Source organism: Sciurus vulgaris, assembly GCF_902686455.1.
Source record: "Sciurus vulgaris genome assembly, chromosome: 7".
NCBI classification, from domain to species: Eukaryota; Metazoa; Chordata; class Mammalia; order Rodentia; family Sciuridae; genus Sciurus; species Sciurus vulgaris.
This window is the reverse complement of record NC_136467.1, coordinates 15,720,586-15,747,732: the sequence shown is the minus strand read 5'-3', so window position 1 is coordinate 15,747,732 and position 27,147 is coordinate 15,720,586. Positions and strand designations below refer to the sequence as shown.

Below are 27,147 nucleotides of genomic sequence, written 5' to 3'. Positions count from 1 at the left end.
AAGAGTCTCGGGTGGGCTGGAGACCTGTGCTGGGGACTTGGGGTGTCATGTCTCCAGACAGATGTTGGCCTGAGGTCCCCCAAAAGTAGGCGTGAGGAGGCACAGCCCTCAGAGTACAGCGTCCAGGCCGGCAGTCAGCACCCAAGCTGAGGGGACCCCGGGGCAGCCAGGATCTCGTTCTTTGTGATGATCCTGAATCGAGGCTGCTTTCATCTGCTGCTCCCTGGGCGGGCTGCTTTCTAGGCATGGTGACCGTGAGAGTTGAGGAAGGTCCCGGGGAGGAGAGCACTGACTCCCATCCCGGCTCCCTGAGGAGCTGCCCTTGCCCTTCAGCCTTCCACACATGGCCCGGCTTCCCACGCCTGGCACTGCAGCACCTGGGCAACCCTGTGGGTCATTCCTTTATCTTCAACAAGGACCAGGACATGTGTGTCTTCCAGGCAGTGAGACCACTGGCCACAGGCACATTCTCTGAAAGATACACCCTGGGGAAGGACACCTAGGCAGGGGTGGTGAACACACCTGTAATTCGACTACTCTGGAGTCTGAGGCAGGAGGATCACAAGTTCAAGGTCAGCCTTAGTAAATTAGCAAGATCCTGTCCCCCCCCCCAAAAAAAATTTTTTTTTTAAAGCTTAAGTCGTAGCTCAGTGGTAGAGCACCCCTGGATTCAATTCCCAGTGCTGGGGGTCAGGGGTGGAGTGAGGGAAACTTCCCAATGTATCTCACAAAGCAGGGAAAGTGGTAAAATGGAAAGAAGCCCCACAACATTCTCTTCACATTATTCATTTCTTTTCATGGTATGTTTTTCTCCAAGTCGGCGGAAATGAATGGGTCAGAGAATCAGTGAAAATAACACTACATCCACCCTTTGAGGTGGAAAATGTTTCTCCTCATCCTTCAGGCTGTGATGTGCTTTGTGGCTCTAAATATAAATTCAGTGGCTGGGACTGATGTTCCTGGGAGGCACCGGTGCCCTGGGTACCAACACCAAGCAGAAGTAGAGTACTTTAGGTTAGGTAGAGGGGAGGGAAGGGAAGGGAAGGGGCATGGGGGTAGGAAGGATAGTAGAGTGAATCAGACATTATTACCTCAGGTACATGTATAACCACATGACCAATGTGATCCTGCAATATGTATAATCAGAAAAATGAGAAATTATGCTCCATTTATGTTTGCTCTATCATGCCGGGGACCAGCCCTAGCAGCAGAGTCCAAGGGTCCCTGATGGCCTGAAAAGCAAAAGCCCCCAAAGAGTTAGGCGGCGCAGCCATTCCCTTGGCATGAGTTCTATACGCCAGGCGCCCCCGCACTATCAAAATGTATAAATGCATCCTACTGTCATGCACAACTAATTAGAACAAATTAAAAAAATTAAAAGAGAAGAACATTGTACATAACAACCACATGTGTGCAAGACCACATTCAAATCTTTTCAAACAATATACTTTTGTGGGGTGGGCACCAGGGATTGAACCTAGGGGCACTTAACCCTTGAGCCACACCCCCAGCCCTTTTTATTTTTTACTTTGAAATAGGGCTTCACTGAGTTGATGAGGCTGATCTCAAACTTGAGGTCTTCCTGCCTCAACCTTCTGAGCTTCCAAGATTACCCGTGTGCACCACCACACCCAAAAAGATAATATACCTTAGCTTACTATGTGTGATGTGTGATTGTCCCAATATCTTCTATCCTATTTCTTTTTTTAAAATGCTGTTTGTAACTCATAAACTGGTAAAGTAATACATGAATGGACCTCTGCCTTTGGCTCAAAAGTCTGCACCCTGCCTACATTTTTTAATGTTTGAGTAAATACATCGTGTAGTCTTACAACATCCAAATTGAAAATATCTTCTTTCTGTCTTCCTTTCTTCTGTAATTTAAAAATCATAGAAATGCTGGTATACTTACGTTGTTTTCAAATTCATTAGTCAACATTTCTCTTGCTAATTTGTATTAGTGGTGCAAAAAAAGTGATTGCCCCCCCCCCCCTTTTTTTATACTGTTCTTTCCTGGGAAGCTTTAAGGTAAATGTATTTAACCCTTCACATTTATGATTATTTTTTCCCTTTTGGGCATGTTTTCAAAAACCGCTTAATTAAAAATGCTGTATTTCATCTTTCCCTTATGTTAGGTTAAGGCATCTTAGTAGCCACACCTGGCAGGTTTCATTTCTGTTTTATGTTAACTTCCTAGTGTCCACTTTTCAGACCCTGCAGGAGAATAGCTCTACCAGTGTGGTCATCCAGAATCCCAGGCCTCCAGCCAGAACTAACAAAACACTCCTGTTTGCTAAAAACTGAGGGTTAAAGGCCTGATCACAGCCATGACATTGAGTAAATGTGTGTTCTCCTTACGAGGAGATAGGAACTGCTTGGATAATGGATTCTTAAACTTAATTCTGTTGGATTTTTTTAATGGGAGGTAAAAATAACATGTATAATTTAATTTTCATCTGAACATTTTTTTTCCAAAATTAAATTTGGAAAAAAATCATTTTATAAAACAAGATGATCAATGATGGTTCCAAATAAAGCAACTCAGTGTCTGTAACCAATTAACTCTCTGGAGGAAGGGAATTCTAGAACCTGGCACCAAAGCACATTAAAGTGGCATTATCAGTATTTTTAAAGTTTCCATTACTGTGCCACCAAAAATGTGTCTAGCTGTACCTGTGTCCTCTTTAAACTTTGGTTCTGTTCTTGTTCCCTCCCTAAATACACCCCCTGTCACTTTGTTATGCTCTCTACACCACTGGCAGTCTCCCCCGTGTGCGCAAATGTAGCCTTCACCAAGCAGGTGAGGAGGAAGAGGAGGAGGAAGACCACATGGTGACCTCAGCATTGGTTATACCTCTTTCTTCTTCCTTTAGGTCTCCAAATACATGCCCAGTTGATTCTTTATACTTATGGAAATCTGAGCCTAATACACTTAATAAAAACCAAAAAGGATAATAGATTAAATAGACAAACTCTAAAAAGCAGAAAGGATTTAGGTTTCAGTAGAATTTCATGGACTTAAGATGAGTTAGATTCTCAAAGTTAATATGTTCTACATCAGGTGGTTTTTGTTTTCAGTTTTGGTTTTTCGTTTTTTATTTTTTGTTTTTTTAAAGCGGTAGCAATAATACCAAGCTTCCCTTGTGGTTAATTTGATGATTCATCCTGGTATACTTAGTCTCCTCCTAGTTGCTGAAAAGCTAATTGAAATCCTCCTAGGCTAGCCCACGTTGAGCTGGAGTTGTCGCTTTAAACTTGGCTCTTCCTAAGTGTACCTGTAGACAGGTGTCAGAATTACACCCACATGGTTCAGAATGAAGCCCAGCCTGCCTCCATCTTGATTCTTGCTGCATGGTTTCTTTATTTCTGATTCATTGCAAGAAAATAAAAAGTACAAACTGAATGAGAGCTACAGGTGTTTTCCCCACCTCTGTTTTAAAGAAATCCTTCTTTAAAGGATTTTTAAGGGTTGGAGGGACTGGTTCTTTATTTCAAAAAGACACTTGTCAATATTCAGTATCAAAACAGTTGCACTATTGGTTTCTCTTTCTCCCAACTGGCCCCAAAGAGACCACAACAAAGGAGAGTACATTTTAAGCCAATAAGCTGCAGGATGTACACCTAACAGACCTCACAGAAACCTCATCTAAAAGTGGGGATTGGATTGTGAAAGAAACGTTGAAAGATCAGCACACTGCCAGCCCAGACTGCAGGACTCTCACAGCCAGATGGGGTGGCCAGGTACCCCAGCCCCAAAGATGCAAAGTTTCAAAATAATATAAAATTTAAAAAGTTTTGTACACGAGCTATTCAAGATTCTCCAGCACTGACTGATACAAAGCACAATGAGATGGCACTTTTAGATACAGCAGCTTCAGACCCAGAAAAGGGTGATGAGATGAGTTTCATATGGCTAAATCAGTGGCAAAAACATAATTTTCCTTTTTTCTTTCTTTCTTTTTTTTTCAAGGAGACAGGAGAGCAATTAAGTGGTCGCCTCAAGATTAAGGGGCCCATGATCCATTCTGTGAACACCTGCAAGGGGGTAGAGATGGGAGAAAAATTTGGTCTCAGGGCTAAGGATATGTATGGCTCAGTGGTAGAGCATTTGAGGAACATGCAAGAGGCCCTGGGTTCAATCCCCAGCACCACAAAAACAAAAGGTCTCAGAGGTTTCCTCACCATCTTAATTTGGTCATTTCTGATGAAAAAAATAATAATAATAATAATAAGTAAAAAATAAGAATAAAGTTGTCTAAAATACCTTAAAGCTAAAAACAAAACAAAACCTGAATAGCACGGTTTTTGTTATTTGGCTAACTCCTCTTGGAATCACCTTTCTGGTTTGGCTGGTACTTTGCACAGAGCAATGAGGTTTCCCATAGTACAGTCTTTCCCTGGGCTCTGTTTGGCTTTCAGTAAGGCAGGCCCATTCCTCTTTTCCTTCTCTACAGAGAGGGCAATAGGGATTAGGCTGGAAAGTTACCTTCCAAAAGTGAGAAAGGAATTAGATTGCTGCTTCAGAGCTATGAAATTATTTGGAATGTTTTACAAATGGTTACTGTAACAACAAAAAAAGTAATTACAAAATGTGTACATCACAACATGCTTTTAAAGACACTTTGCGTTGTGCTCACATTCCCTTAAATGTTGTTCCCAAAAGTGCTCAGCCTTTAGCCCAGCTGGAATCTCTGGGAAGAGGCAGAGACAGTTTGGTGAAAAAGACAAGGGGGTGGGGGTAGAGGGGGTGTTGAAAGGAGAAAGCAGCCTTCCAGTTAAAGATCAGCCCTCAGTTTCAAGGTCAGCTTCAGGCTGGCTGGCCTCAGGCGAAGTCAGGGTCAGAGGGAGGAGCAGCAGCAGGGCGGGACTGGGGAGCTCTACACCTCATTCAGGTCAAGCAGAGTCTGGTCCAGCATCCTTTGTGTACAGAGGTGCTCCTCTTTGGTGCATTTCAGCTTATCTTCCAAATCATCAATTGTCTTTTCCAGTTTGGCTACTGATCTCTCAGCAAACTCAGCACGGGTCTCTGCCTCCTTGAGTTTATCAGTAAGAATCTTTATTTCTTCCTCATATTTGTCTTCTTTTTGAGAGTACTTTTCTTCAGCAGCATTCAGACACTTCAGGTTCTGGTCCATCAGTCTGATCTGCTCATCCATCTCTCTGCAACAGGACTCTGCCAGCTCAGCTCGTTCCTCCTTCAATAATCACTAACTTACGAGCCACCTCTTCATACTTCCTATCTGCTTCTTCTGCAATGTGCTTAGCTTCTTTGAGTTGGATTTCCTGGAGTTCCATCTTTTCTTCATCTTTTAGGGCCCGGTGTTCAATAACCTTCATACCTCTCTCGCTCTCATCAGCAGCTTTTTCTGCTTCCTCCAGCTTTTGCAGGGCAGTAGCTAGACGCTCCTGAGCACGGTCCAGCTCCTCTTCAACTAGTTGCATGCTACGGTTCAAGGAGGCGACCTCAGCCTCAGCCTGTTCCCGGCCCGCCTTTCTCCCTCAACTTCCCGTTGGAGGCGCTCAGCCCTCTCCTCAGCATCATCAGCTTGCTGCTGCAGAACCTGTATCTTGCGCTTCACCGCCTCGACGGTGGTGATTCCGGCCATGGTGCCCACCCAGCCGCTCCTCGATATCCGCCTTCTGCCTCCTCCGCTCGGCGTTGCAGCCGCTTCTCACCCCTACTTCCGCCTGCTACGCCCTGAAATAAGTCAACCCATTTTGAGCCGAGCGGGTTGGTAGAATTCTTCCGTGAGACCTCTAACAGTCCATAAATTCAGGTTCATATCCAAAAGTAGTCAATATGTTGTGCTTGTGTGTGTGTGTGTGTGTGTGTGTGTGTGTGTGTGTGTGTGTGCATGTGTTTACAGTGCATGTATCATGGAGATAAAAGTTATTACCATTTTAAACTGACTATGAAATCCTACCATTCTCATTTCTTTTTTCTTCTGAGTACTCGTGGGATAAATGACTCCTTGGTGATACAACAAGACAGAAATTCAGTTTATTATTCTGATGACAATATTCAGGTATTCCAAGTAGCCAAAAACTCAAGGGGAATTTTTCTCACTGCCTTAGTTCAACCTTAGAATCCAAGGAGGGTTTCCCCAGTGGAAAAGCAAAGCTGAGAATTTCAGAGCTGAAGCAGTGATGGCCTTGTGTCCTGTTATCATATGTTCTGCTGATGGAAAGTTCAGTTTGAGAAAGAAATTCAAGCTAGAGTTTGGAGTCACTCATTTCCCCACCCAGAGATGGGAGGGTTGAGGTGTGGAAGGGGATCTGGCTGCTTAGTCAGCAGGAAGAGAAGTACCTTCCTGCCCCAGAAGTTCACACTGCAGGGAGTGTGCCCTGCCTGTGTGGCCTTTTCTGCTTGGTGTTGGGCCCCACGTCCAGGTGGACCTGGTCCCTGGAGCTTTCTCTCTCCGAGGTCACATTTGTTCACCCGAACACTCCTGCTGCTGCCCAGGACTCATCTTGATTGACACATAGACCAAGAACTAGGAGAGAGAATTGCTCTGAAAACAAGTATGTAAAAGAGAAAAGGAAAGAAAGACTATAAAGGAGAAGACTCTAGATCACATTATTTCTGTTATCACAGCAGGGCCATTTTGCAATTAGAAAAGGAATCTGGGAATACTCGCCTATCAGTCAGGAAAATAATACAGAGCTACTTTTTATAGAAATGCTCTGGAAGTATGAGGTGTGAAAACTTTCATTGAAAGCAAAACCATCCAGCAGTTCAATAGAGCAATGCTGCATGATTGGTTGATGTATTGGTAAAGCATTGTGGAGGAGGGATAGGGGCAGAGACTGCAGGCAAAGTCACAGTGGCCTTATCTCCAGGCCAGCTTAATAGCTGTGTGACCTTGGGAACAATTGCTTTAACTTTCTGCTCCTTAGCATCATAAACTATATGGGAGGAGAAACTCCCTCCCAAGCGGTGGAGGGTAAAATGAGAGTGTTAGTACAGTGCCTGCCACATCAAAAATGCTAAGTGACTGTGACCTTTGGCCCTTCTCCTCCTGCCTCAGTTTCTTAGAGTAGTCTTTTCCCCTTCATGTATGTTTTAGCAGGAAGCTGACAGCTGCCATCGCTTGTGCTGTCCCACATAAAGGTTTCTCCTGGATCCCTCCCTTCTTTCTTATGGGATTAATTTAGTAGTCACCTGGTCACTAGTTTCCATCACCAGAAACTGCCAAGTTGTAGTAAGTCCATTTAATGTAGCAAATCAAAACTGCACTGAGCAGAATTTTTAGTAGGATATTTCATATTCAGAATCTCATTTTGCATCGGGTTACAATCATTTATTAACATCATAAGCTTGTTCAGTCATTTAGTCTGGAATCGAATGCATTTGTAATATTCTCAGAAGCAGCGTCTAGACAGCCCAGACTCCTTTGTCCTGCCTGAAGGACAGGGGGCTGTCTCAGCCTCAATGCTGTTCCCATGCCGGGTAGAACATTCTTTGTTGAAAGATGGTGGGTGGGTGTATTACAGGATGTCTAGCAGCATCCCTCTGAGATGCCAGGGCCAACCAAAACTGTCTCCATATATTGCTAAATGTCCCCGGGGAGCCAGGGCAGAGTTGCCTCTTGTCAAGAACAACTGAACTACACTGATGGTTTGTGGTTCTGCAGAGGTGGGTTCGTCAATGTACTGAAGCACAAGGACATCCAGAAGCAAATATGAGACCATCGAATTCTAATTTACCTTCATACAGGTAAATGAATAAAAATTGTAAAACACCAGAGGGAATTCAGGAAGGGAAAAGGGCAAAGCCAGAACCACATTCTTTTTTCATTAAGTAGTTGATTAATCTTTCTCACGTTTGTCCTGTTATATGCATTGGCAGTTTTACTTACTGAGACCTGGGTGCACAGTGCCAGTACCAGACAGCAGAGTGGGGGTTCAGCAGTTGTCAAACGAGAAATGAAGGGCTGTTCCTGATGCCGTGATGTGTACGTTGAATGAAAAACGCTTTGGAGCGGAACCCCAGCGGCAGAGCATGCTATATGCTCCGGGGAGTTCTGGCCGGCAGCAGAGGGATGGGACCTGTCAGTGGGCACCACACCACTACCTCAAGCAGACAACCTGCCTGGGCTGGGGAGACAGGACGGGGCCAGACCACATTGTCCCTAAAGTTCCCCATAGTTCCAGAGCTTACGAGCCTCTACTTATAGGTTATCCCTAGGAAGAGATGCTATTCATGTTTTTTGGTTTTTGCTTTTTGGTTTTTATGTAAACCAATGGTAGACAAGTTTAAAATTTGCATAGGGTAAGTTAGGGACGTGGTAGAATAATTTGACACTTACAAATCGCCTCTCTCTGGAGAATTCCCCAGATACCCGTGTGCCTGCCAGCACGTCTTTGTATTGCTAGTGCTCCTGTGCTTGTCGTTGTTCTGTTTCCATTTAATTTTTACAACAGAAATCTGAGTGCCCTGGGGGTTCGTCATGGACAGCAAGCTGCCCATATTTCACTCTCCACCTGCACCCGAGCTTGGTTTCCTGTGCAGGTTAATAATGGTGCTGGTCCGAGTGGCTAGTCCCTTCTCAACTTGAATCCACTGACCCTTCTTTCTGAGCTGATGATGGGTTTTGAAGTTTGAATCAAGCTACAGCATTACCATCTCATAACTGCTCTGTGGGCACACTAAGACTGTCAGTCACCGTTTACTGTTTTCATTCATGTTGTGAATTGAATTACTGTAACCAAGAGAACAGAGATTGCCAACACAAATAATTGTTGTGGTTTGTGCAAATATTTTATTGCAAGCCTTATTAAGCATGCAGCTTCGAGACATTTGTGTTCCATGCTTTTCAGGAAAGCCAAATCATTCTAAGTGGACTTGCTTTATGATTCAAGAATAAGTCTATTAAATTCATTCTTTAGCCTGTATCTCTATTTAAATTTATGAAGAGTAGCAAAAATGATAAAGGAATAAATTGCTTATTTCAGGTTGCTAAGAAATCTCAATCTAGAGATCTCAGATGTTGGCAATTTCCAGAGAGTCCCTAGGAAGTGGAACCTGCTTATAAGGGTGGCTTGTCCCCCTTCTCCCTAGGTGGGTATTCACATGAAGACCCCTGAGGTACTAAGGCAAAGATATACAGCACCACAGCATTGATTTCCAAGCTGCTAGTTTTTGGTGCTGTCTTGTGAACGTGGTCATCATTTTTATAAGTACTGTGAACACATCAGCCTACCTTCTCCATGTTCCCTGTTTTCCTTGGCAGCCTGATGTTATTTGAAAACAAACAACATGAAAATAAATGACTGCATGTTCTATGTCAGAACAGCTTTCAAAGTATGAAGACTTGGCTCTTCCTCCAGTTTTTTGCACGTGATCTACCTCCATATTTCCTCTATGTTCAGCAGCCAAAGTCCCTGGACTTTATAACCATGTCCTGTTTTTTTTTTTTTTTTTTTCTTTTTTTTTTTTTTTTTTTTGTATGGGGATTGAACTCAGGGTCGCTTACCCACTGAGTCATATCCCCAGCCCCTTTTTTGATATTTTATTAGAGACAGGGTCTCACTGAGTTGCCTAGGGCCTAAGTTGCTGAGGCTGGCTTTGAACTCAAGATCCTCCTTCCTCAGCCTCCCTAGCCACCAGGATAACAGGTATGCGCCACCATGCCCAGCTGAAGGTCTCTTTATGACCACTTTTTATATTTTTGTTCATTTCCAGTTTGTCTCTTAAAATATGAAATAAAGCTTAGGAATCCTGCGTAGACATTTGAGATGGTCACATCGTTATCTGATAATGGCACTTATACCTTTTACTAAAATGTTTTGGGATTGTAAGAAGAAAGAGAAGTATAACAGGACTAAGAATGTATTTTCAATTTTATTTTCCGAGTCTGTCTCTGCTGAATTGTGGCATTTACTTATGTCATCATTGGCTCCCAAGTCCCACTCTGTTAATCTGGCCATTTACCTGTGCCAGTGACTGTGAGGCACTGGAGCTGAAAGATGAATAAGGCACAGTCCCCACCCTCCAGGTGGGAGAGGCAGAAAAGGCTAATAAGGACCACTGGGTGCTCATTAGATGTGGGCTGGAAGGGAGCAAAGTCAAGGGCAGGAGGATAGGGGGGAAGGAGGCCAGGAGGGACTCAAAGGGCAGAAAAGCTGACTCTGCCTGAGACTATCATAGGAGCGTCCAGGACCTGGACCATGCACTGAGCAGAGAGGGCCCAGTTTTGGAATCAGCCAGATGTCCATCACCAGATGAATGGACAGAGAAGAAAAAAGTGATTTCATTTGCAGGAAAATGGGTGGAACTGGAGACCCTGGTTTTGAGTGAAATAACCCAAGGCTCAAAGAGCAAAAAACACCTATGTGCTCCCTCCAATGTAGAAGATAGAAAAACAGGGCTGCCGTGAAAGGAGAAGGGGGACCCCGAGGGGAGAGGGAGAGGCCGGGGAAGAAGGACGGCAGGCGCAGGAATGAGATTCATCAGACTGTGCTTTTTAGACATGTGCAAATGTGTCACAGGGAAACTCGCCATTCCCTGCAATTGAGGTGTACCGATTAAAAAAAAAACAGCAGCAGACAGGAGAAAGGGGGCTGTTGAGTGGGAGACGAGGGCGAGGGTAGGTGGCACCGTGGGCACGGGCTCCTCGGGAGCTCCGTGTTCCTGGAGGGCGAGGTGGGAGTGCAGGTGTGCGCATGCGTCTGGGGCTCATGCGAGGGATTTATGTGAAGACACCCGGATTTTTCCCTGGGGTAAGAGGGGGCCTGTGCCAAAGGGAGAAGTGGCCATGCCTCAGGGGTGAGGAAGCGCTGTTTTGGAGGGATTTAGGCTTCCGACTTTTCCAAGGGGATTCCGTAATTACAAATGAACTCTGTTGTTCGTGTATTTGTGACCTAGTGCTTCAGAGTTGGCTATTCTACCGTTCCCTTTCATTGAATTTGGAACTGTCTGTACCTTCGTTCAGTGCCCTTTACGTGCTTTGTGACTTGAATCGCTTGGGTGTGGTCCCTGTCCCCTGGAGCTCACTGTCCAACAGGAGAGGAACTCAGAAAGCGCAGTCAGCCCCCAGCCTGGAAAATGTTCAGGGCAGTCGGTCTGCAACTACAGGGCAGCGTGGAACAGCTTTCCAGAACACTGCGTCATTGGAATCGGGGACCACCCCGGCCCCTTGGCTCCTTAACACCCTGCTCCTCAGCACCGACTGGGCCTTGCTGGTTTGAATGAAGGCTTCTTCAGTGACAGCGGACCCTTCCCCTGCTTCCTCACAGGCTGATTGCTGCTCTTGTTCTAACCCTTACCTGGGAATCCCTTCTTTCCTCCCCCCTCCCCTTCCCCACCAGCCATTCTCCACCCCCCCCCCCCTTACTTCCCGGAAAGATCCTTCCAGGGAAAGGATCACCTTCCCCAAATGCCCAGGCTCCACCCTGGCACAGCACTGCCCTTCACTTCTCACCGGGTGAATACAGCCCCTCTTCCTGGGCGTGCATGAGGGAAGTGACCCCAAGACTGGGCTCTTCCACCAGAGAAATGCCTGGATGTTGCAGAATTGAACAAATGCTTAGAGTTCAGTATGATTTCTAGCAAGCCGGAGAACTGTACTTTTGGTAATAATAGTGCCGCCCATTTTGTGAGCTCTTACTAGGTCCCAGAAAACAGAAACTCCATATTGCAGAAACTCACATGTGCTTATTATCTCACTTAATCCTCCCAAGTTAAACGAGGATGTGGAGACTCAAATGGGTTAAATAACTCACCAAGACTGCATGCCTGATTGTTATATTGTGTGCATGTTCCAATAGGGAGCAACAGATTCATCATTATGCACAACCATAATGGAAAGAAAAAATAATAAAAAATATCTTTTAAAAAGATCGTGTGACTGAAAAGGATTCAGGATCCTGTCTGTGATACTAACTGGCAGGATAGTCACATGTAATCCCTCCCATAAGGCTGCCTGGCCATCTGAATGTCCCTGCACTGGGAGCCCACGCTATAATGACCCGGAGGGTGGGAGAGCTGGGGTTGAACCCAGGGCCTTGTGCATGTGATACAGGTGCTCTACCACTGAGCTACACTGCCAGCCTGTAATGACCTTTGACAAAAGTTAGCTAAATGATTCAGTTCCTGGGGTCTGCCAACATGCTAATGTTAACATCTGCCGTTCCATGGGGACCACGGAGGCGGCCTCTGCTGCTGTAAGCAATCTTGTCTGGTTTTGACCACAAGTAATAAAAATCAGAATTGTCCCAAAATCTACATAAAAAGGAATGCCCTTCACTTCTTTAAATTGTTTTGCTATAAGTTTATTTTTAAAAAATCATAATAAAGAATAAAATGACTTGTAACTATAGTCATTCTCAATTGAATATTTTTAAACAAATAGCTTGTGGTTTGTCAGAAGCATATCAATGGGTCATAAAAAATTTTTATATTCTCTGACACCATAACTCACCCTTGGGAATTTATTCCAAGAGTATAATTTGAAAGAGATTAAAGCTCACATACACAGGTATTTTCAGGGTAGCATTGTTTACATTGGAAATAAACCAAATGTTCAATAACGGGGGAACAATTTTGTAAATCTTGGTACATCAATTAACAAAATTAAAAGTGGCCACTTATAAAGATTGAAAGTTTGTGGTACAGAAAAGCAATTATAATATTAAAGTAAAGGAGAAGACTGCAAAATTTTACCTAGTCCATAAAAATTATATAGGCATATTAAGTACCAAAGGAAAACAGTAAAGAATTAGGTGTTTTTAGACTTTGAAATTATGTGTGAAATTTTATTTCCTTTTATTCTTATTAAAATCTAGGAATAAAATTCACATTTTAAATGTTGTTGATTTATACTTTAATGCTTTTTTTATTGTCAATTTCTGTCTGTGCCATAAATTTTAGCCTTGGTTGTACTGTTGGTACGTGGTTGCATAATCCATAAATACTTACTTTTTACTACATCAGTAGTATTCCTTTCCTAGAGGAGTGTGCTTCCCAAATTGTAATGGACATTCATCTCACCTGGGGAGCTTGTCAGACTGCTGTTCTGATTTAGTAGGTCATGGGGGCCCAAGAGTCCACATTTCAGAAAAGTTCCCAGGTGACACTGCAGCTGTGATCTGAGGGTCACGTGTCCAGTGGCAAGGCTCAGAGTCCTCCGCCTGGTGTGAAGAGGACACTGCTGACCTGGTGTCATGGAAGGCAGTGCTGATATTCTGTCTGCCACCCACAGGCTTGTCACAGAAACATTTCTGCCAACTGGGGGGAGTTGCTGGGGATGGAGGGCACAGAGAAATGAATATTCTCTGTGATTCCGGAATAAAGGTGCTGTCTGGCTTCAAGTCTCACGATCAGCATCCTTAAGCCACTCAACTTGAACTTGAATTCTGTCAATCAGCAGAAATAACCAGGTGACACTAAGTAGCTCTAAATAAGAAAGGGTCTTATATAATGGTCATGATATCATCTATCATCATCCTTTGATACAGCTTGGAACCTGATTACAAATCTGAAAATCCCATCTGTGTTAAAAAAAAAAAAAAAAAAAAAAAAAACTTTGTTTAAAAGATGTATATATAAAAAAGAGCTGGGCATGGTGGTGCATGCCTGTGATTCCAGCTACTTGGGAGACTGAGGCAAGAGGATTCTAAGTTTGAGGCCAGCCTCAGCAACTGGGTGAGGCCCTAAGCAACTTAGCAAGACCCTATCTCAAAAATTTGAAAATGTGGGGATGTGGCTCAGTGGTAAGTACACCTGGGTTCAATCCCCAATACCCACACCCACCCACCCCCACCCTCCCCAAAATGAGGAGTTTGCTTTGAGTTACAATAATGGCAGAAAAACCTTAGCCTCGGCCATGAATTCTCCAGGCCTGGTGGTGTGCAATGAGGGCAAGTGCCGTCTTCCTAGTGAACATTCTCCGTGGTGACAGGAAACTCAGGTCACCTCTGTGGGAGAGGCAGTGGCACCGCGTCTGCTTAGAGTGGGAGGGGCTGAGCTGCCCTTTGAGCTGGGGTCATAGGCAGTGGGGGTTCATCTGCAGAGCCTGCTGTTGTTCCCAGAAGATAATAGTGCATTTCCAACTTGCTTCTCCACAGTGACCGAGGCTGGCTTCGGGGCTGACATTGGGATGGAGAAATTCTTCAACATCAAGTGCCGAGCTTCTGGCCTGGTGCCCAGCGTGGTGGTGCTGGTGGCCACCGTGCGAGCCCTGAAGATGCACGGAGGCGGCCCGAGCGTAAGTCCCGGGCAGCTCTTAGAATCCAGATAAAGTGAAACTTAGCACTTGAACCATTCGTACCTGCTCCATGGCGTCAGCCTCCTACAGTGTCTCCTCTCTGAACCCTTTTCTCACAAATCGCCACCAGGGGAACGTGCAGTGTGGTTAACTCAAGGTGCAGTGATACCCATATCAGGGGGAGGTGACTCCACGCTGCATTTGCAGAGAGCATCTCGCAGCCACTCTTGGGCCTGAGATTCATCCAGCACCCAGGCCAAGGCCACGTGACCACTTGCTAGTAGGAGTTCAGAGGCTCTGGTTCCTGAAAGAGCAACACCAGGATTGGAGTGATTTCTTTGATGGCTGAGGGTTTTCCGTGTTTGCACAGAGAGGTTTTTGGTTCACTGAGGCTCCAGCTCATTGGATTTCACCTAAAACCACTTTTCCTCTATTTCTGTTTATTGTGACTTTGCTTTGTAACTGTAGCAGCTCCGGGCTGCTTCTAAACAAACCCTGCTCGGAAATGCAAATCATATTTTCACATTTTTAAAGATGTTTGGTATTTGTCTGTCTTAATATATATAGAATTTACAGGCTGAAAAGGTGTGTGTAATTTTTTGGGGGGGGTTCCATTTTAGGAATTTTCAACTGAGAAAAAAGAAGTTTTATTTTGGGGCTAATCATTTCAAAATAAAATAATTTTCTGACTTTCTTCATCATTAGAATTTTTTTACACATTATTTTATTCATATTCTTTTTTCTTTATTAAATTTTATTTTTACAGACTGCATTTTGATTCATTGTACACAAATGGGGTACACTTTTCATTTCTATGACTGTGCACAATGTAGAGTCACACCATTCATGTAATCATACATGTACAGAGGGTAATACTGTCTCAGTCTACTATCTTTCCTTCCCCCACCCCCTCCCACCCCATTTTTCTCTACACCATCCAAAGTTCCTTCATTCTTCTCTTCCCCCAGCCCACCACCTCCCTTTGTTATGTATCATCATCCTCTTAACAGAGAAAACATTCAGCCTTTGGTTTTTTGGGCTTGGCCTATTTCACTTAGCATGATATTTTCCAACTTCATCCATTTACCAATTGCCATAATTTTATTCTTTATGGCTGAGTAATATTCCATTGTGTTTATATACCACAGTTTCTTTATCCATTCATCAATTGAAGGGCATCTCAGTTGGTTTCACAATCTAGCTTTTATGAATTGAGCTGCTATGAACATTGATGTGGCTGCATCACTGTAGTGTGCTGATTTTAAGTCCTTTGGGTATAAACCGAGGAATGGAATAGCTGGGTCAGATGGTCGGTCCATTCCAAGTTTTCTGAGGAATCTCCACTCTGCTTTCCAGAGTGGCTTCATCAATTTGCAACTCCACCAGCAATGTAAAAGTGTGCCTTTTTCCCCACATCCACACCAACACTTACTATTGCTTGTGTTCTTGATAATAACCATTCTAATTGGAGTTAGATGAAATCTTAGGGTGGTTTTAATTTGCATTTCTCTAATTACTAGGGATGATGAGCACTTTTTCATATATTCATTGATCACCTGTATATCTTCTTCCGTGAAGTGTCTGCCCAGTTCCTTAGCCCATTTATTGATTGGGCTCTTTGTATTTTTGGTGTAAAACTTTTAAGTTCTTTATGAACTTTGGAGATTAGTGCTCTGTCTAGGGTGCGTGTGAAAAAGATTTTCTCCCACTCTGTAGGCTCTCTTTTCACATTATTGATTGTTTCCTTTCCTGAGAAAAAGCTTTTTAGTTTGAATTTATCCCATTTATTGATTCTTGCTTTTATTTCTTACGCAATTGGGGTCTTGTTAAGGAAGTCTGGTCCTAAACCAACGTGATGGAGATTCAGGCCTACATTTTCTTCTATCTGGTGAAGGGTCTCAGGTCCAATTCCTGGATCCTTGATTCATTTTGAGTTTTGTGCAGGGTGAGAGATAGGGGTGTAATTTCATTTTACTGCATATGGATTTCCAGTTTTCCCAGCACCTTTGTTGAAGAGGCTATCCTTTCTCCATTGCATGTTTTTGGCTCCTTTGTCTAATATGAGATAACTGTACTTACATGGGTTTGTCTCTGTGTCTTCTATTCTGTACTTGGTCTGCCTGTCTATTTTGGTGTCAATACCATGCCGTTTTTGTTACTATTGCCCTATAGTAGAGTTTAAGGTCTGGTATTGTGATACCTCCTGCATCACTCTTCCTGCCCAGGATTACTTTGGCTATTCTGGGTCTTTTGTTCTTCCAGATGAATTTCATGGTTGCTTCCTCTATTTCTATGGGAAATGTCATTGGGATTTTAATTGGAATTATGTGAAGTCTGCATAGCACCTTTGGAACTGTGGTCATTTTGATAATATTAATTCTGCCTATCCAAGAACGTGGGAGATCTTTCCATCTTCTAAGGTCTTCTTCAATTTCTTTCATGTTCTGTAGTTTTCACCTATAATGTTCTATAGATCTTTCACCTCTTTGGTTAGATTGATTCCCAATTTTTTTGTTTGTTTGTTTGTTTGGGGGTTTTTTGTTTTTTGTTTTTTTTTTTTTTGAGGCTATTGTGAACGGAGTTGTTTTCCTCATTTCACTTTCAGATGTTTCATTGCTTATGAATAAAAATGCTTTAGATTTATGTGTGTTGATTTTATATCCTGCTATTTTGCTGAATTCTTTTATGAGGTCTAGAAGTTTTCTAATGGAGTTTTTTGGATCCTCTAAATAGAAAATCATGTCATCAGCAAATAGTGGCAACTTGAGTTCTTCTCTTCCTATTCGTATCCCTTTAATTTCTTTGGTCTGTCTAATTGCTCTGGCTAGTATTTCAAGGATGATGTTGAATAGAAGTGGTGAAAGAGGGCATCCCTGTCTTGTTCCAGATTTTAGAGGGAATGCTTTCAGTTTTTCTCCATTAAGAATGATGCTGGCCATGGGCTTAGCATAAATAACCTTTACAATGTTGAGGTATGTTCCTACTATCCTCGTTTTTTCTAGTGTTTTGAACATGAAGGAGTGTTGTATTTTGTTGAGTGCTTTCTCTGCATCAATTGAAATAACCATATGATTCTTAACCTTAAGTCTATTGATGTGATGAATTACATTCATTGATTTCCAGATGTTGAACCAACCTTGCATCCCCAGGATAAACTCCACTTGATCGTGGTGCACTATCTTTTTAATATATTTTTGTATGCAATTTTTCAGGATTTTGTTAAGGATTTTTGCGTCTATATTCATCAGAGATAGTGGCCTAAAATTTTCTTTCCTTGATGTGTCTTTGTCTGGTTTGGGTATGAAGGTGATACTAACTTCATAGAATGAGTTTGGAAGGGTTCCCTCCTTTTCTATTTCCTTGAATACTTTGAGGAGTATTTGAATGAATTCTTCTTTGAAGGTCTTGTAGAACTCGACTGAGACTCCATCCAGTCCTGGGCTTTTCTTGGTTGGTAGGCTCTTGATGGCTTCTTCTATTTCATTGCTTGAAATTGATGTGTTTTCCTGGTTCAGTTTGGGGGGATCATATGTCTCTAGAAATTTGTCAATGTCTTCAATATTTTCTATTTTTTTTTTGGAGTATAGATTTTCAAAGTAGTTTCTCCTTATGTATTTCAGTGGTGTCTGTTGTGATATTTCCTTTTTCATCACAAATTTGAGTAATTTGAGTTTTCTCTCTCCTTCTCTTTGTTAGTGTGGCTAAGGGTTTGTCTATTTTGTTTACTTTTTCAAAGAACGAACTTTTTGTTTTGCCAATTTTTTGAATTGTTTCTTCTGTTTCAATTTCATTGATTTCAGCTCTGATTTCAATTATTTTCTGTCTTATATTGCTTTTGGTGTTATTCTGTTCTTCTTCTTCTAGGGCTTTAAGATGTAATGATGGGTCATTTAGTTGTTGACTTTTCTTTCCTTGAATGCACTCCATGTAATGAATTCTCCTCTTAGTACTGCTTTCATAGTGTCCCAGAGATTTTGATATGTTGTATTGTCATTCTCATGTACCTCTTCTTAGAGGTACATGTACCTCTTCTTTTTTTATTTCCTCCCTGATGTTTTCTGTGTATTGATATGTAGACAAACTGCCATATCATTTTCTTTTTGTACTAGAGGTTGAACTCAGGCACTTGCTACCACTGAGCTACATCCTCTGCCCTTTTTATTTCTTATTTTCAGACAGGATCTTGTGATCATCCTGCCTCAGCTTCCTGAGTAGCTGGGATTATAGGCATGAGCTATGGTACTAACCCAAATCCAATTTCTTAATTGGGGTACTGTGTACACAAAAGCCATGTAATAATTGATTATTATATATAATGTTTTATAAAAGCAAATAACAGGTTTGCTGTCAGGCAGACTACTGTGCTTTGTTTTGTGATCTTACTTCAGACTGTGATCCTGGCAACTGGGGAGGCCAAGGCAGGAGAATTGCAAGTTCAAGGCCAGCCTTAGCACCCTAGCAAGACCTTTCTCAAAATATAAAAATATACAAAGGTCTGGGAATGTAGTTCAGTGGTAGAGCATCCCTAGGCTCAATCCCCTGTACTTAAAAACAAAATTTAAGAAAAAGAAATTCTTCATGCTGGGAAAAGCAGACATTTTTATTCCATTTTACAGATGAGGAAGTTGAAGTTTGGTGGGTTTAGGGAATGTGGGCGGCTTTACCAGTCTGGCAGGGAGCCAGATCTGTACCATGCAGAGCTGACCATTTAATAAAAACTAAAAGTAGTCTAAATCCCAAAACCACTCCTAATACCAGATACTCAAACTCTTTGTTTTTGCCTGAAACTGCATCATCTCAAATGTAAGACTGATGTAGTACATATCATAAGATAGTAAATCCTGAAGAATTCTGGTTTTGCTCAAAACACCAGCTGTCATTGCCCTCACTCTTGGACTTGAGGCTTGGAATCTGTAGACCAAATTCCACTTTCAAAAAGCAGTTTTTGCCTATGTAAGATGCATTTGAAATGTTCCCTTCTTGTCCTGCCACCCTGAAAATCAAAATTCAAAAGACTCTCATACTAGCCAGGTGCTGGGGTACATACCTACCATCCCAGCAACTCTGGAAATTAAGGCAGGAAGATTGCAAGTCCAAAGCCAGTCTCAGCAACTTAGGGGGAACTTGTCTCGATTTTTTTTTTTTTTTTTTTTTGTGGTACTGGGGATCGAACTCAGGGCCTTGTGCTTGCAAGGCAAGCACTCTACCAGCTGAGCTATCTCCCTAGTCCTCAAACTATTTTTTAAGGCATCTGGGGATATAGCTCAGTGGTAAAGCATCCCTGGGTTCAATCCCAGTACCATAAAAAGGGGGGGGGGGGAGGTATTTTCATACTAGAAAGGACTTAGAGATTGTTTCAGTCTTTATTAAGAGGGGGGATCTCAGGCATGTGGAGATTCAGTGGCTTGGTAACATCACCCATCTGCCTAGGGGACTGACCCATCAGACCTAAAGTCAAGATCTCTTGACTTCCAGTCTAATGTTATTCCAGACTATGGTCTCTGGCCTCTCAAAATTCTCTTCGTGGCCTGTAACCCTATTTCATTCTTCTCAATGTGTGTGCTCTCTTCTGTAGCGGTTGTGTTTCCCCATGTTAGTCCCTTGTGTCTCCTCCACGCTCACTTGATGTCCTTGTCTGTGGGTGGTAAAGACAGTAGAAGGCTCGGGGTTTATAGACACAGATAGGTGTGCTTGTCAATTCGGTTACTACCTGAGATAATCAATTTATAAAGAGAAAAGCTGTGTCTGGCTGACAGTTATGGAAGTCTCAGACCACAATCAGTTGGCCCTGCTGCTTTTGTGCCTATGGCAGAGCAGTGAGTGCATTATGCCAAGATCATGTGACGGGACAGAATTGCTCATCTCATGGATGGGAAGTGAAAGAAGCAGAGAGGGTGGCATCCCATAATTCCCTAAGGGTTGCCCCCAGTGACCTACAGCACCCCCCACCAGGTCCCTCCTAAAGGTTCTGCCACCTCCTGATAGCACCTAGGGAGCAAGCCTACTCCACTAAACTTTGGGGGACACTCAAGATCCAAACCACAGCAGGGGTGGAGGGTAACACAGGGGCGGGTCAGGAAGGCCCAAGAAGCTGGACACCCCTCTCCTGGGCTCCAGCAGCACCTTCTGCCTCACGTTGTTTTATAATGTTATTTGTGTGTCTGCTCCTCCAATTCCGGATCCCTTGAGATCAGGGACTGTGTCCTATTCATTGGCGTGCCCTTGGTGCCTGCCATAGTCTGTATTTCAGGAATGTTTTCAGTAACTGAATAATAAATGAACTTTCATCTTCTTAATCTGTCTTCCATATTACCCACCTCTGTCTCTCTCCTTCTTACTTGAAATAACTCTGTGCTAATGTTTTTGGTCCATTATAATTTCTACTTCCTTTTGATATCATTACACAAATAGCCATGCCTGCCTCTTCTGTTTATTCAGCTTGGTTTTTTTCCCATAATCTGTGCAGTGGAAAATCCTGTGACCCTTGAACTTGTCCGTTTTAGCTCCAATCATTTTAAATCCATATCCTGTCTTCCAAAGGGCTCGCCCTTCTTGGCGCAACGCAAGAACTAGATTCTGTCATAGTGCTGGATCCACATCTTCCTTTTACAATTAGTTCTTTAACTCCCTCGATGAGTGAGGGTTCTGAGAAGCCTGGCCAACAGGAAGAATGTGTGTACATGTAGAGAGACAGTCATCGGAAGGAATTGGGTCACGTGGTTCTGAAGCCTGGCAAGTCCAAAAGCCGCACAGCAGCTTGGAGACCCAGAAAACTGAGGGCGCAGATGGAGAGGAAAGGATGCTCCGTGGCTTAGGAGAGACCAGTCTTTTTGTCGTATTTGGGTCTTCGACTGATTTCTTGATTCCTACCCACATGATGCGGACCTAATGCCCTACTGCAGTGTCCACTGGTTTGTATGTTAATCTTGTCCAGAAATCCTCACAGAAATACCAAATACCTGAGGACCCCGTGGCCCCACCACGTTGACACATAAAATTAACCACATCACCCATTATTACTCTTTTGGCCTATGGTGCAACGACCAGATCCAATTTCATTTTTTTCCGTGTTAATAAGCAACTGGCCCCGCACCATGTGCTTAACTAGTCCGTCCTTCCTGACCTGAAAGCCCACCTGTGGTGAACCATTCCCCATGTTTGTTAAGTTCCTCTGGCTCTCCCTTCAGCTGCGCTGGTCCTTGATATGTAGTCCTGCCCGTGCCCCGTGAATACCTGTAGCACAGGCCCCCTGCTTTTCTCCTGTGCTTCATGGGTGACTAGCCCATTATTCGCCCTTTTGATTTCCATGTGTATTTTAGATTTAACTCATCAGGTCCAACAAAGAATCTTTGGGGGATTTTTGTTGGTATGACGTTAACTCTATCAGTGGTATGGGGAGATAGCTTTATATCCAAGTATACTGCACATTTCTTCATGGATTTAGGTCTTTTAAATTTTAATAGAACGGGAAGTCGTGCAGTGGTAGAGCTCTTGCCGAGCATGCACGAGGCCCTGGGTTCAGTCCCAGTGCTGTGGCTTCAAGGAGCCAGAGGGGGAAGGCAGGGGTTGTGTGTTCTATAAAGTTTACCTGGTGAATAACAGTTAACTATAATCAAAAGTTACAGATGATTCAATAAAGACCCACCACATCTTTTTACAAATGTTCCTATATGCTTTACATTTTTAAGTAATTTAACAGATTATTTCTATTTTTATAAATTATTTTTATATCTAACAACCTGTCTAAATTCTCTTAATAGTTGTACTGTGTTAGTTACAGATACTTTGGGGAGCTCTGTGTCAGCAGACTTTTCTGAAAATAGCGACAGCTTTCTTCTTCCTTTGCAATCTTTATTTCTTGTCACTTACCCAGTCTTCCAATTCACCATGCAGTGTTGGATAGAGTGGAGATGGCAGGCATCCTGTTCTTATTCCTGATCTGAAATGAGGCATTTTAATAGCTCATCACTAAGTATGGCATTTGCTACAGATTTTTTAGTAAAATTGAGGAGATTACCTTCTATTCTTAGCTTGCCAAGTTATTATATAAATAGAAGTTGAATTTTTTTCAGCTATGCAAAGATTTCGTTTTTCTCTTTAGTGTTGTTACTTAAATTACTTCCAAATACAAATGAAGTCAGGCATAGTGTACATGCCTGTAATCCCAGCTATTCGGGAGGCTGAGGCTAGAGGACTGCAAGTTCAGGCCAGCCTTGGCAATTCAGCAAGACCCTGTCTCAAAATAAAGAAAACAAGTAAATGAGCTTTACATTCCTGGAATAAACCCAGTTTGGTTATATACTATCTTTTTTATGAATAACTGAATTTGCTAATTGTTTTGCAAACATTTTGATACAATTTTTACATCTATATGAGTGAGATATTAGCACACAGAATAAAAAATTGATGGGGGGAAGGGAAAAAAATAACAGAATGAATCAAACAACATTGCTCTATGTAAATTTATGATTACACAAATGGTATGCCTTTACGCCATGTACAAACAGAGAAACAACATGTATCCCATTTGTTTACAATAAAAAAAAAAAAAAAAAAAAAAAAAAAAAAAAAAAAAAAAAAAAAGAATAAAAAATTGAGGAGGAGTCTTTCTTTTTTCTATGCCCTGCACAGATTTGTGTAACATTAGAATATTTAGTTTATTCAAAGTTGTAAACCTGCCTGGACCTGTTTCTTGGTGGGGGGCGGGGGGTAGAATTTTTTTAACTCCGAACTTAATTTTTTAATGAATATAGAACTATTTAGGTTTTCTAAGTGAGTATTAATAATTATTAATAATCGTTTTAATCTGTCTTTAATATACTGGTCTAAAATTGGTCACACACCATGCTCCCTGCCACGGCATAGGGCATCGTGAGAAACTAGTCCAAAAAGGAAAAAGCAGTGGCAGTTACTTTAAAATGATTTAGAACGATGCTGCACTCTATGTAAATCAGTAATCAAACATTCTTAGTTCCATTTTGTGTTAGGATTATGGTCAACGGTATAAAAATTCTCAGCATTGGCTCAAATTAGGATCATTCCCAGGGGTCCTGATGGCTTCGGCCTGTCGGAGCCCAGACAGCTATGATTTTAAAAGCTTCCCACTAGACTGCGTTTTGCCAATGCTGACAAATCCTGGTGTAATGTAGGGCCACCTTCCCAAAAGTGACTGATTAGCGAACTTTTTTGATTATATAGAGGATTTCTATGGGATTACTCTTAGTTATTATCTCTTTTTATTTCAGGTAACTGCTGGGGTCCCTCTAAAGAAAGAATATACAGAGGAGGTAAGAGGGACTATTTGGATACTTATGTGAAAGATCATTTGGTCCTGTTCATCACTGGCTTGCAGTTGACCGTCCATGAATGTGTCTGCCACCAGTGGCCTCTTAGAAACGTGTTTTTCTGGCAGACACAGTGGCACACACCTGTGATCCCAGCAACTCCAGCGTCTAAGGCAGGAGGATCACTGATTCAAGGCCAGCCTCAGCAATTTAGTGAGACCCTGTCTCAAAAAAAAAAAAAAAAAAACTTAAAAAAGGGCTTAGGATGTAGCTCAGTGGTACAGCACCCCTGGATTCAATTCCTAGTAAAAAAATTTTTTTAAATGTGTTTTTCTAAGAATCCAGAAGGAAATGGGTGGGATAAAGACATAAAAAAACATTTATTTTGCACATCTGTAATCCCAGTGACTCAGGAGGCTGAGGCAGGAGGATCACAAGTTAAGGCCAGCCTCAGCAACTTAGTGAGGCCATAAGTAACTTAGCAAGACCCTGTCTGTAAATAAAAAATAAAAAATTCTGCAACTGTAGCTGGGTGGTGAGCACCCTGGGTTCAAGCCCCACTACTAAAAAAAGAAAAAAAAAAAAATTGGGGGCATAACTCTTAGATGTCAAGGAAAGATAGATATATAGGTTTATCTACTATACTCCCAGGACAGCTACTTGAGCCACCAGACCTCGAGGTCTCCAGGACAGAAATAAATATGAAGCTTATATCCATGTTTTCTTTGAACATGGAAGACAACTGTCTTTTGGAAGACAATGCAGGAGCCACCTGATTCCTCCATAAATTGACTGATCTCCTGGTAATTGTACCTGTTACCCTCAGGTGGCACCAGAGATTTCAACCGGGAGTAGATGGACAGGGCTCCTCACCATCCCAGGGCCTTGTGCCTGCTTGGATCCTGGCAGCCAGTCACCAACAGAAAAAGTTGACAGATTCAAGACCCAAATATGTCATTGGACCCAAAACGATTTTGTAAATTATTTTGCAAATGAACCTCTTCCTTCTGCACCCATCTTCCTTGGAGGCAAAATGTGATGCAGGGTCTTCTTTATAAGTTCTAGCACAATAAAGTGGGGGGATGCGTAGGCGAACCCTGCCAGGGTGCTGAGGCCAGCTGAGTGGGAAGGTCTGATGAGAGGTGACACCTGCTCTATGTACCCCTTCCAGAACATCCAGCTGGTGGCTGATGGCTGCTGTAACCTCCAGAAGCAAATTCAGATCGCTCAGCTCTTTGGGGTGCCTGTTGTGGTGGCCTTGAACGTCTTCAAGTGAGTCAAGTCTCCTGCTTTATGGGGGTGCTGTCCTGGGGACCTCTGAACTAAACTTGGATTTGTCCTTATCTAAACAGTACATGGAAATATTCAGCTCTCACTGTTTTTGTTTGACTTGATTTCATTTTAGCCAGTGTGTCCTCAAAATATTATTAAGGAAATGAAATATATATAGTGATTTCCATTTCCTTAGCTTTTTGTTTGTTTGCTTTAATTCCACCGAGCATTTTTGGCTGAAAGACTGAATGATCACAGGAAGACGTTATGGAATTTTCTCTATAAAAACCCTTACTGACTTGAAATATTTGTGTTGCGTTAGAGAGGATTTTCTTTTCCATGCTTTTCTTGAAGTCTGATTTATTTAAACATGATGTGACCACTTTTGATGTTTAAAATATATTCAGTGTTAGGGAGTGAAGTGGAGTATAAACGGTTAGTCTTTCTTTTAAAACATCGCTAAGTGAATACAGATGCAAAACCACAAAGATTTTCATCACCAGGACCGACACCCGCGCAGAGATTGACTTGGTGTGCGAGCTGGCGAAGCGGGCTGGCGCCTTTGATGCGGTCCCCTGCTATCACTGGTCGGTTGGTGGAAAAGGGTCGGTGGACTTGGCGCGGGCCGTGAGAGAAGCTGCAAATAAAGGAAGCCATTTCCAGTTCCTGTATGATGTTCAGGTAAGACAGAATCACAGGGACTCCGGCAGTGGGAACAGAGACTCATTTCTTGCCTCAGTCCAGTGCTGGGAGCATTGCCTACCTAGGTCCTCCCAGCTGGTCCTCAGAACTGCCCTGCCAGAAGGACACACAGAGCTGGGGATGTCCATCGGTCGGGGAGCACTTGCCTGTCATGCATGAGGCCCTGTGTTCAACCCCCAGCACTATATTTTAAAAAAGGAGGTGGGGGTGCTGAAGATCAAAGACATTAAGCCATCTGACCAGGGCAGCCCCAGTCCCAGACCCCACAACCTGTGCTGCTGAAGCCTGCTCTCTGCTCCCAAACAGCAGGCCCAAGGGAGGAGGTGCTTTGGAGAACAGGGTTTCACGGCCAGGGTTCCAAGGACTGACTGGCTGCCTGGGAATGAGACCCTCAAGCAATTTCCTAAGGCTTGAGAAATCTCATGAGGGGAATAGTCCATGTCCGTCTCTGGTGTGGCACATTCCCTCGTGTGTGGGTGTGTGGGTATGTGTGTGCGAGTTTCCCTCCACTGAAGTAAAATACACATCACAAAGTTCACCATCTTAACGATCTTCACGTGCACAGCTCAACAGTATTAAGTACATGCACAGTGTCGTGCAAGCAGTCTCCAAGACCGTTTTCATCTTGCAAAACTGAAACTCTGAACCCACCTGGCAGCTCTCCATTGCCCCTCCCCATGGCCCCTGCACATCACCATCCCACCTTCTGTCTGTGGATTTGATTTCTTTATGTACCTTACATAAGGGGGTCGCACAGTTGCAGGCTTTTTGTGTCTAGTTTATTTCACCTAGCATAATTCTCATGCATATTGTGGGGTGGTGGAAGTTACCTTCCTCCTTGGGCTGAGTCATATTCTATTGTAAGTGCCCACCACATTTTGCTAATCCATTCATCTGTCCGTGGACACATGGTCATTTCCACCTCGTGGCTGTTATAAATCATGCTGGTATAAACACCTGTGTTCAAAGCCTTTCAGCATCAGGGCATGATGGTACACAGGTGTAATCTCAGCTGTCCTAGAGGCTGAGGATCACAGGTTCAAGGCCAACCTGGGCAACTTAGTGAGACCCTGTTTCAAAATAAAAAGATCTGGGGATGCAGCTCAGTGTTAGAACCCCTTGATTCAACCCCCAGCACTGAGGAAAAAATAGTAGCCTATGAGCATATATCAAAATGTCTCCAAGACCCTGTTTTCATTTCTTTTGGCTATATAATCAGAAGGGAGATTGCTGGATTTTCTAGTAAATTTTTAACACATCAAGACAATGAGCCTTAAATTCAAAAATCTGAATTTCCCCAGCCTCCTTCTCCTGGCAACCTGAATTTCTCCCCGCCTCGGTCTATCCTGGTAACCACCTGACATCTCCGTTCTGCATTTCGTGGGCTTTGTCCTGGCCAGTGGATTTGTCCTCAGAGGACGTCTGTGACAGCCAGAGAGCTCAGCCCTCAAGCCAACAGTGGCCTCACCCCTTCCTTCTTCCTTCTCACAATCCACTTCTCTGTGTCTCAGATGTCACAGAGCGTCACATCACTCCTCTCTCCTGCTCATATAAATCAACATTATAAGTTAAGAGGAAAGGAAAAAAAAAAAAAAGCTAGTGAAGAGAGGGCGTAGTAACATTATCCTTAAGCTCTGAGTTGCACCAGCAAGAGCTCCAGGTCAGCTTCTTGCTGAGACTGC

At 43.0% G+C, this 27,147-nt stretch overlaps 1 protein-coding gene and 1 pseudogene across 3 annotated transcripts in view; one reads left to right on the top strand and one right to left on the bottom strand.

Moving 5' to 3' along the window:
- The window catches only part of MTHFD1L (methylenetetrahydrofolate dehydrogenase (NADP+ dependent) 1 like), a 197,848-nt gene that overhangs the window by 101,026 nt on the left and 69,675 nt on the right, over positions 1-27,147 (top strand). For both annotated transcript variants that reach the window (XM_079146632.1, XM_079146633.1), the window contains exons 21-24: positions 14,068-14,207; positions 23,453-23,494; positions 24,663-24,763; positions 25,267-25,444. In XM_079146632.1, coding sequence (XP_079002758.1) covers positions 14,068-14,207; positions 23,453-23,494; positions 24,663-24,763; positions 25,267-25,444 — 461 coding nt within the window. The remainder of the gene's footprint in view (positions 1-14,067; positions 14,208-23,452; positions 23,495-24,662; positions 24,764-25,266; positions 25,445-27,147) is intronic.
- LOC306666500 lies at positions 4,037-5,710 on the bottom strand (annotated as a pseudogene). The gene has a single exon. The product of its transcript is annotated as an uncharacterized misc_RNA (transcript).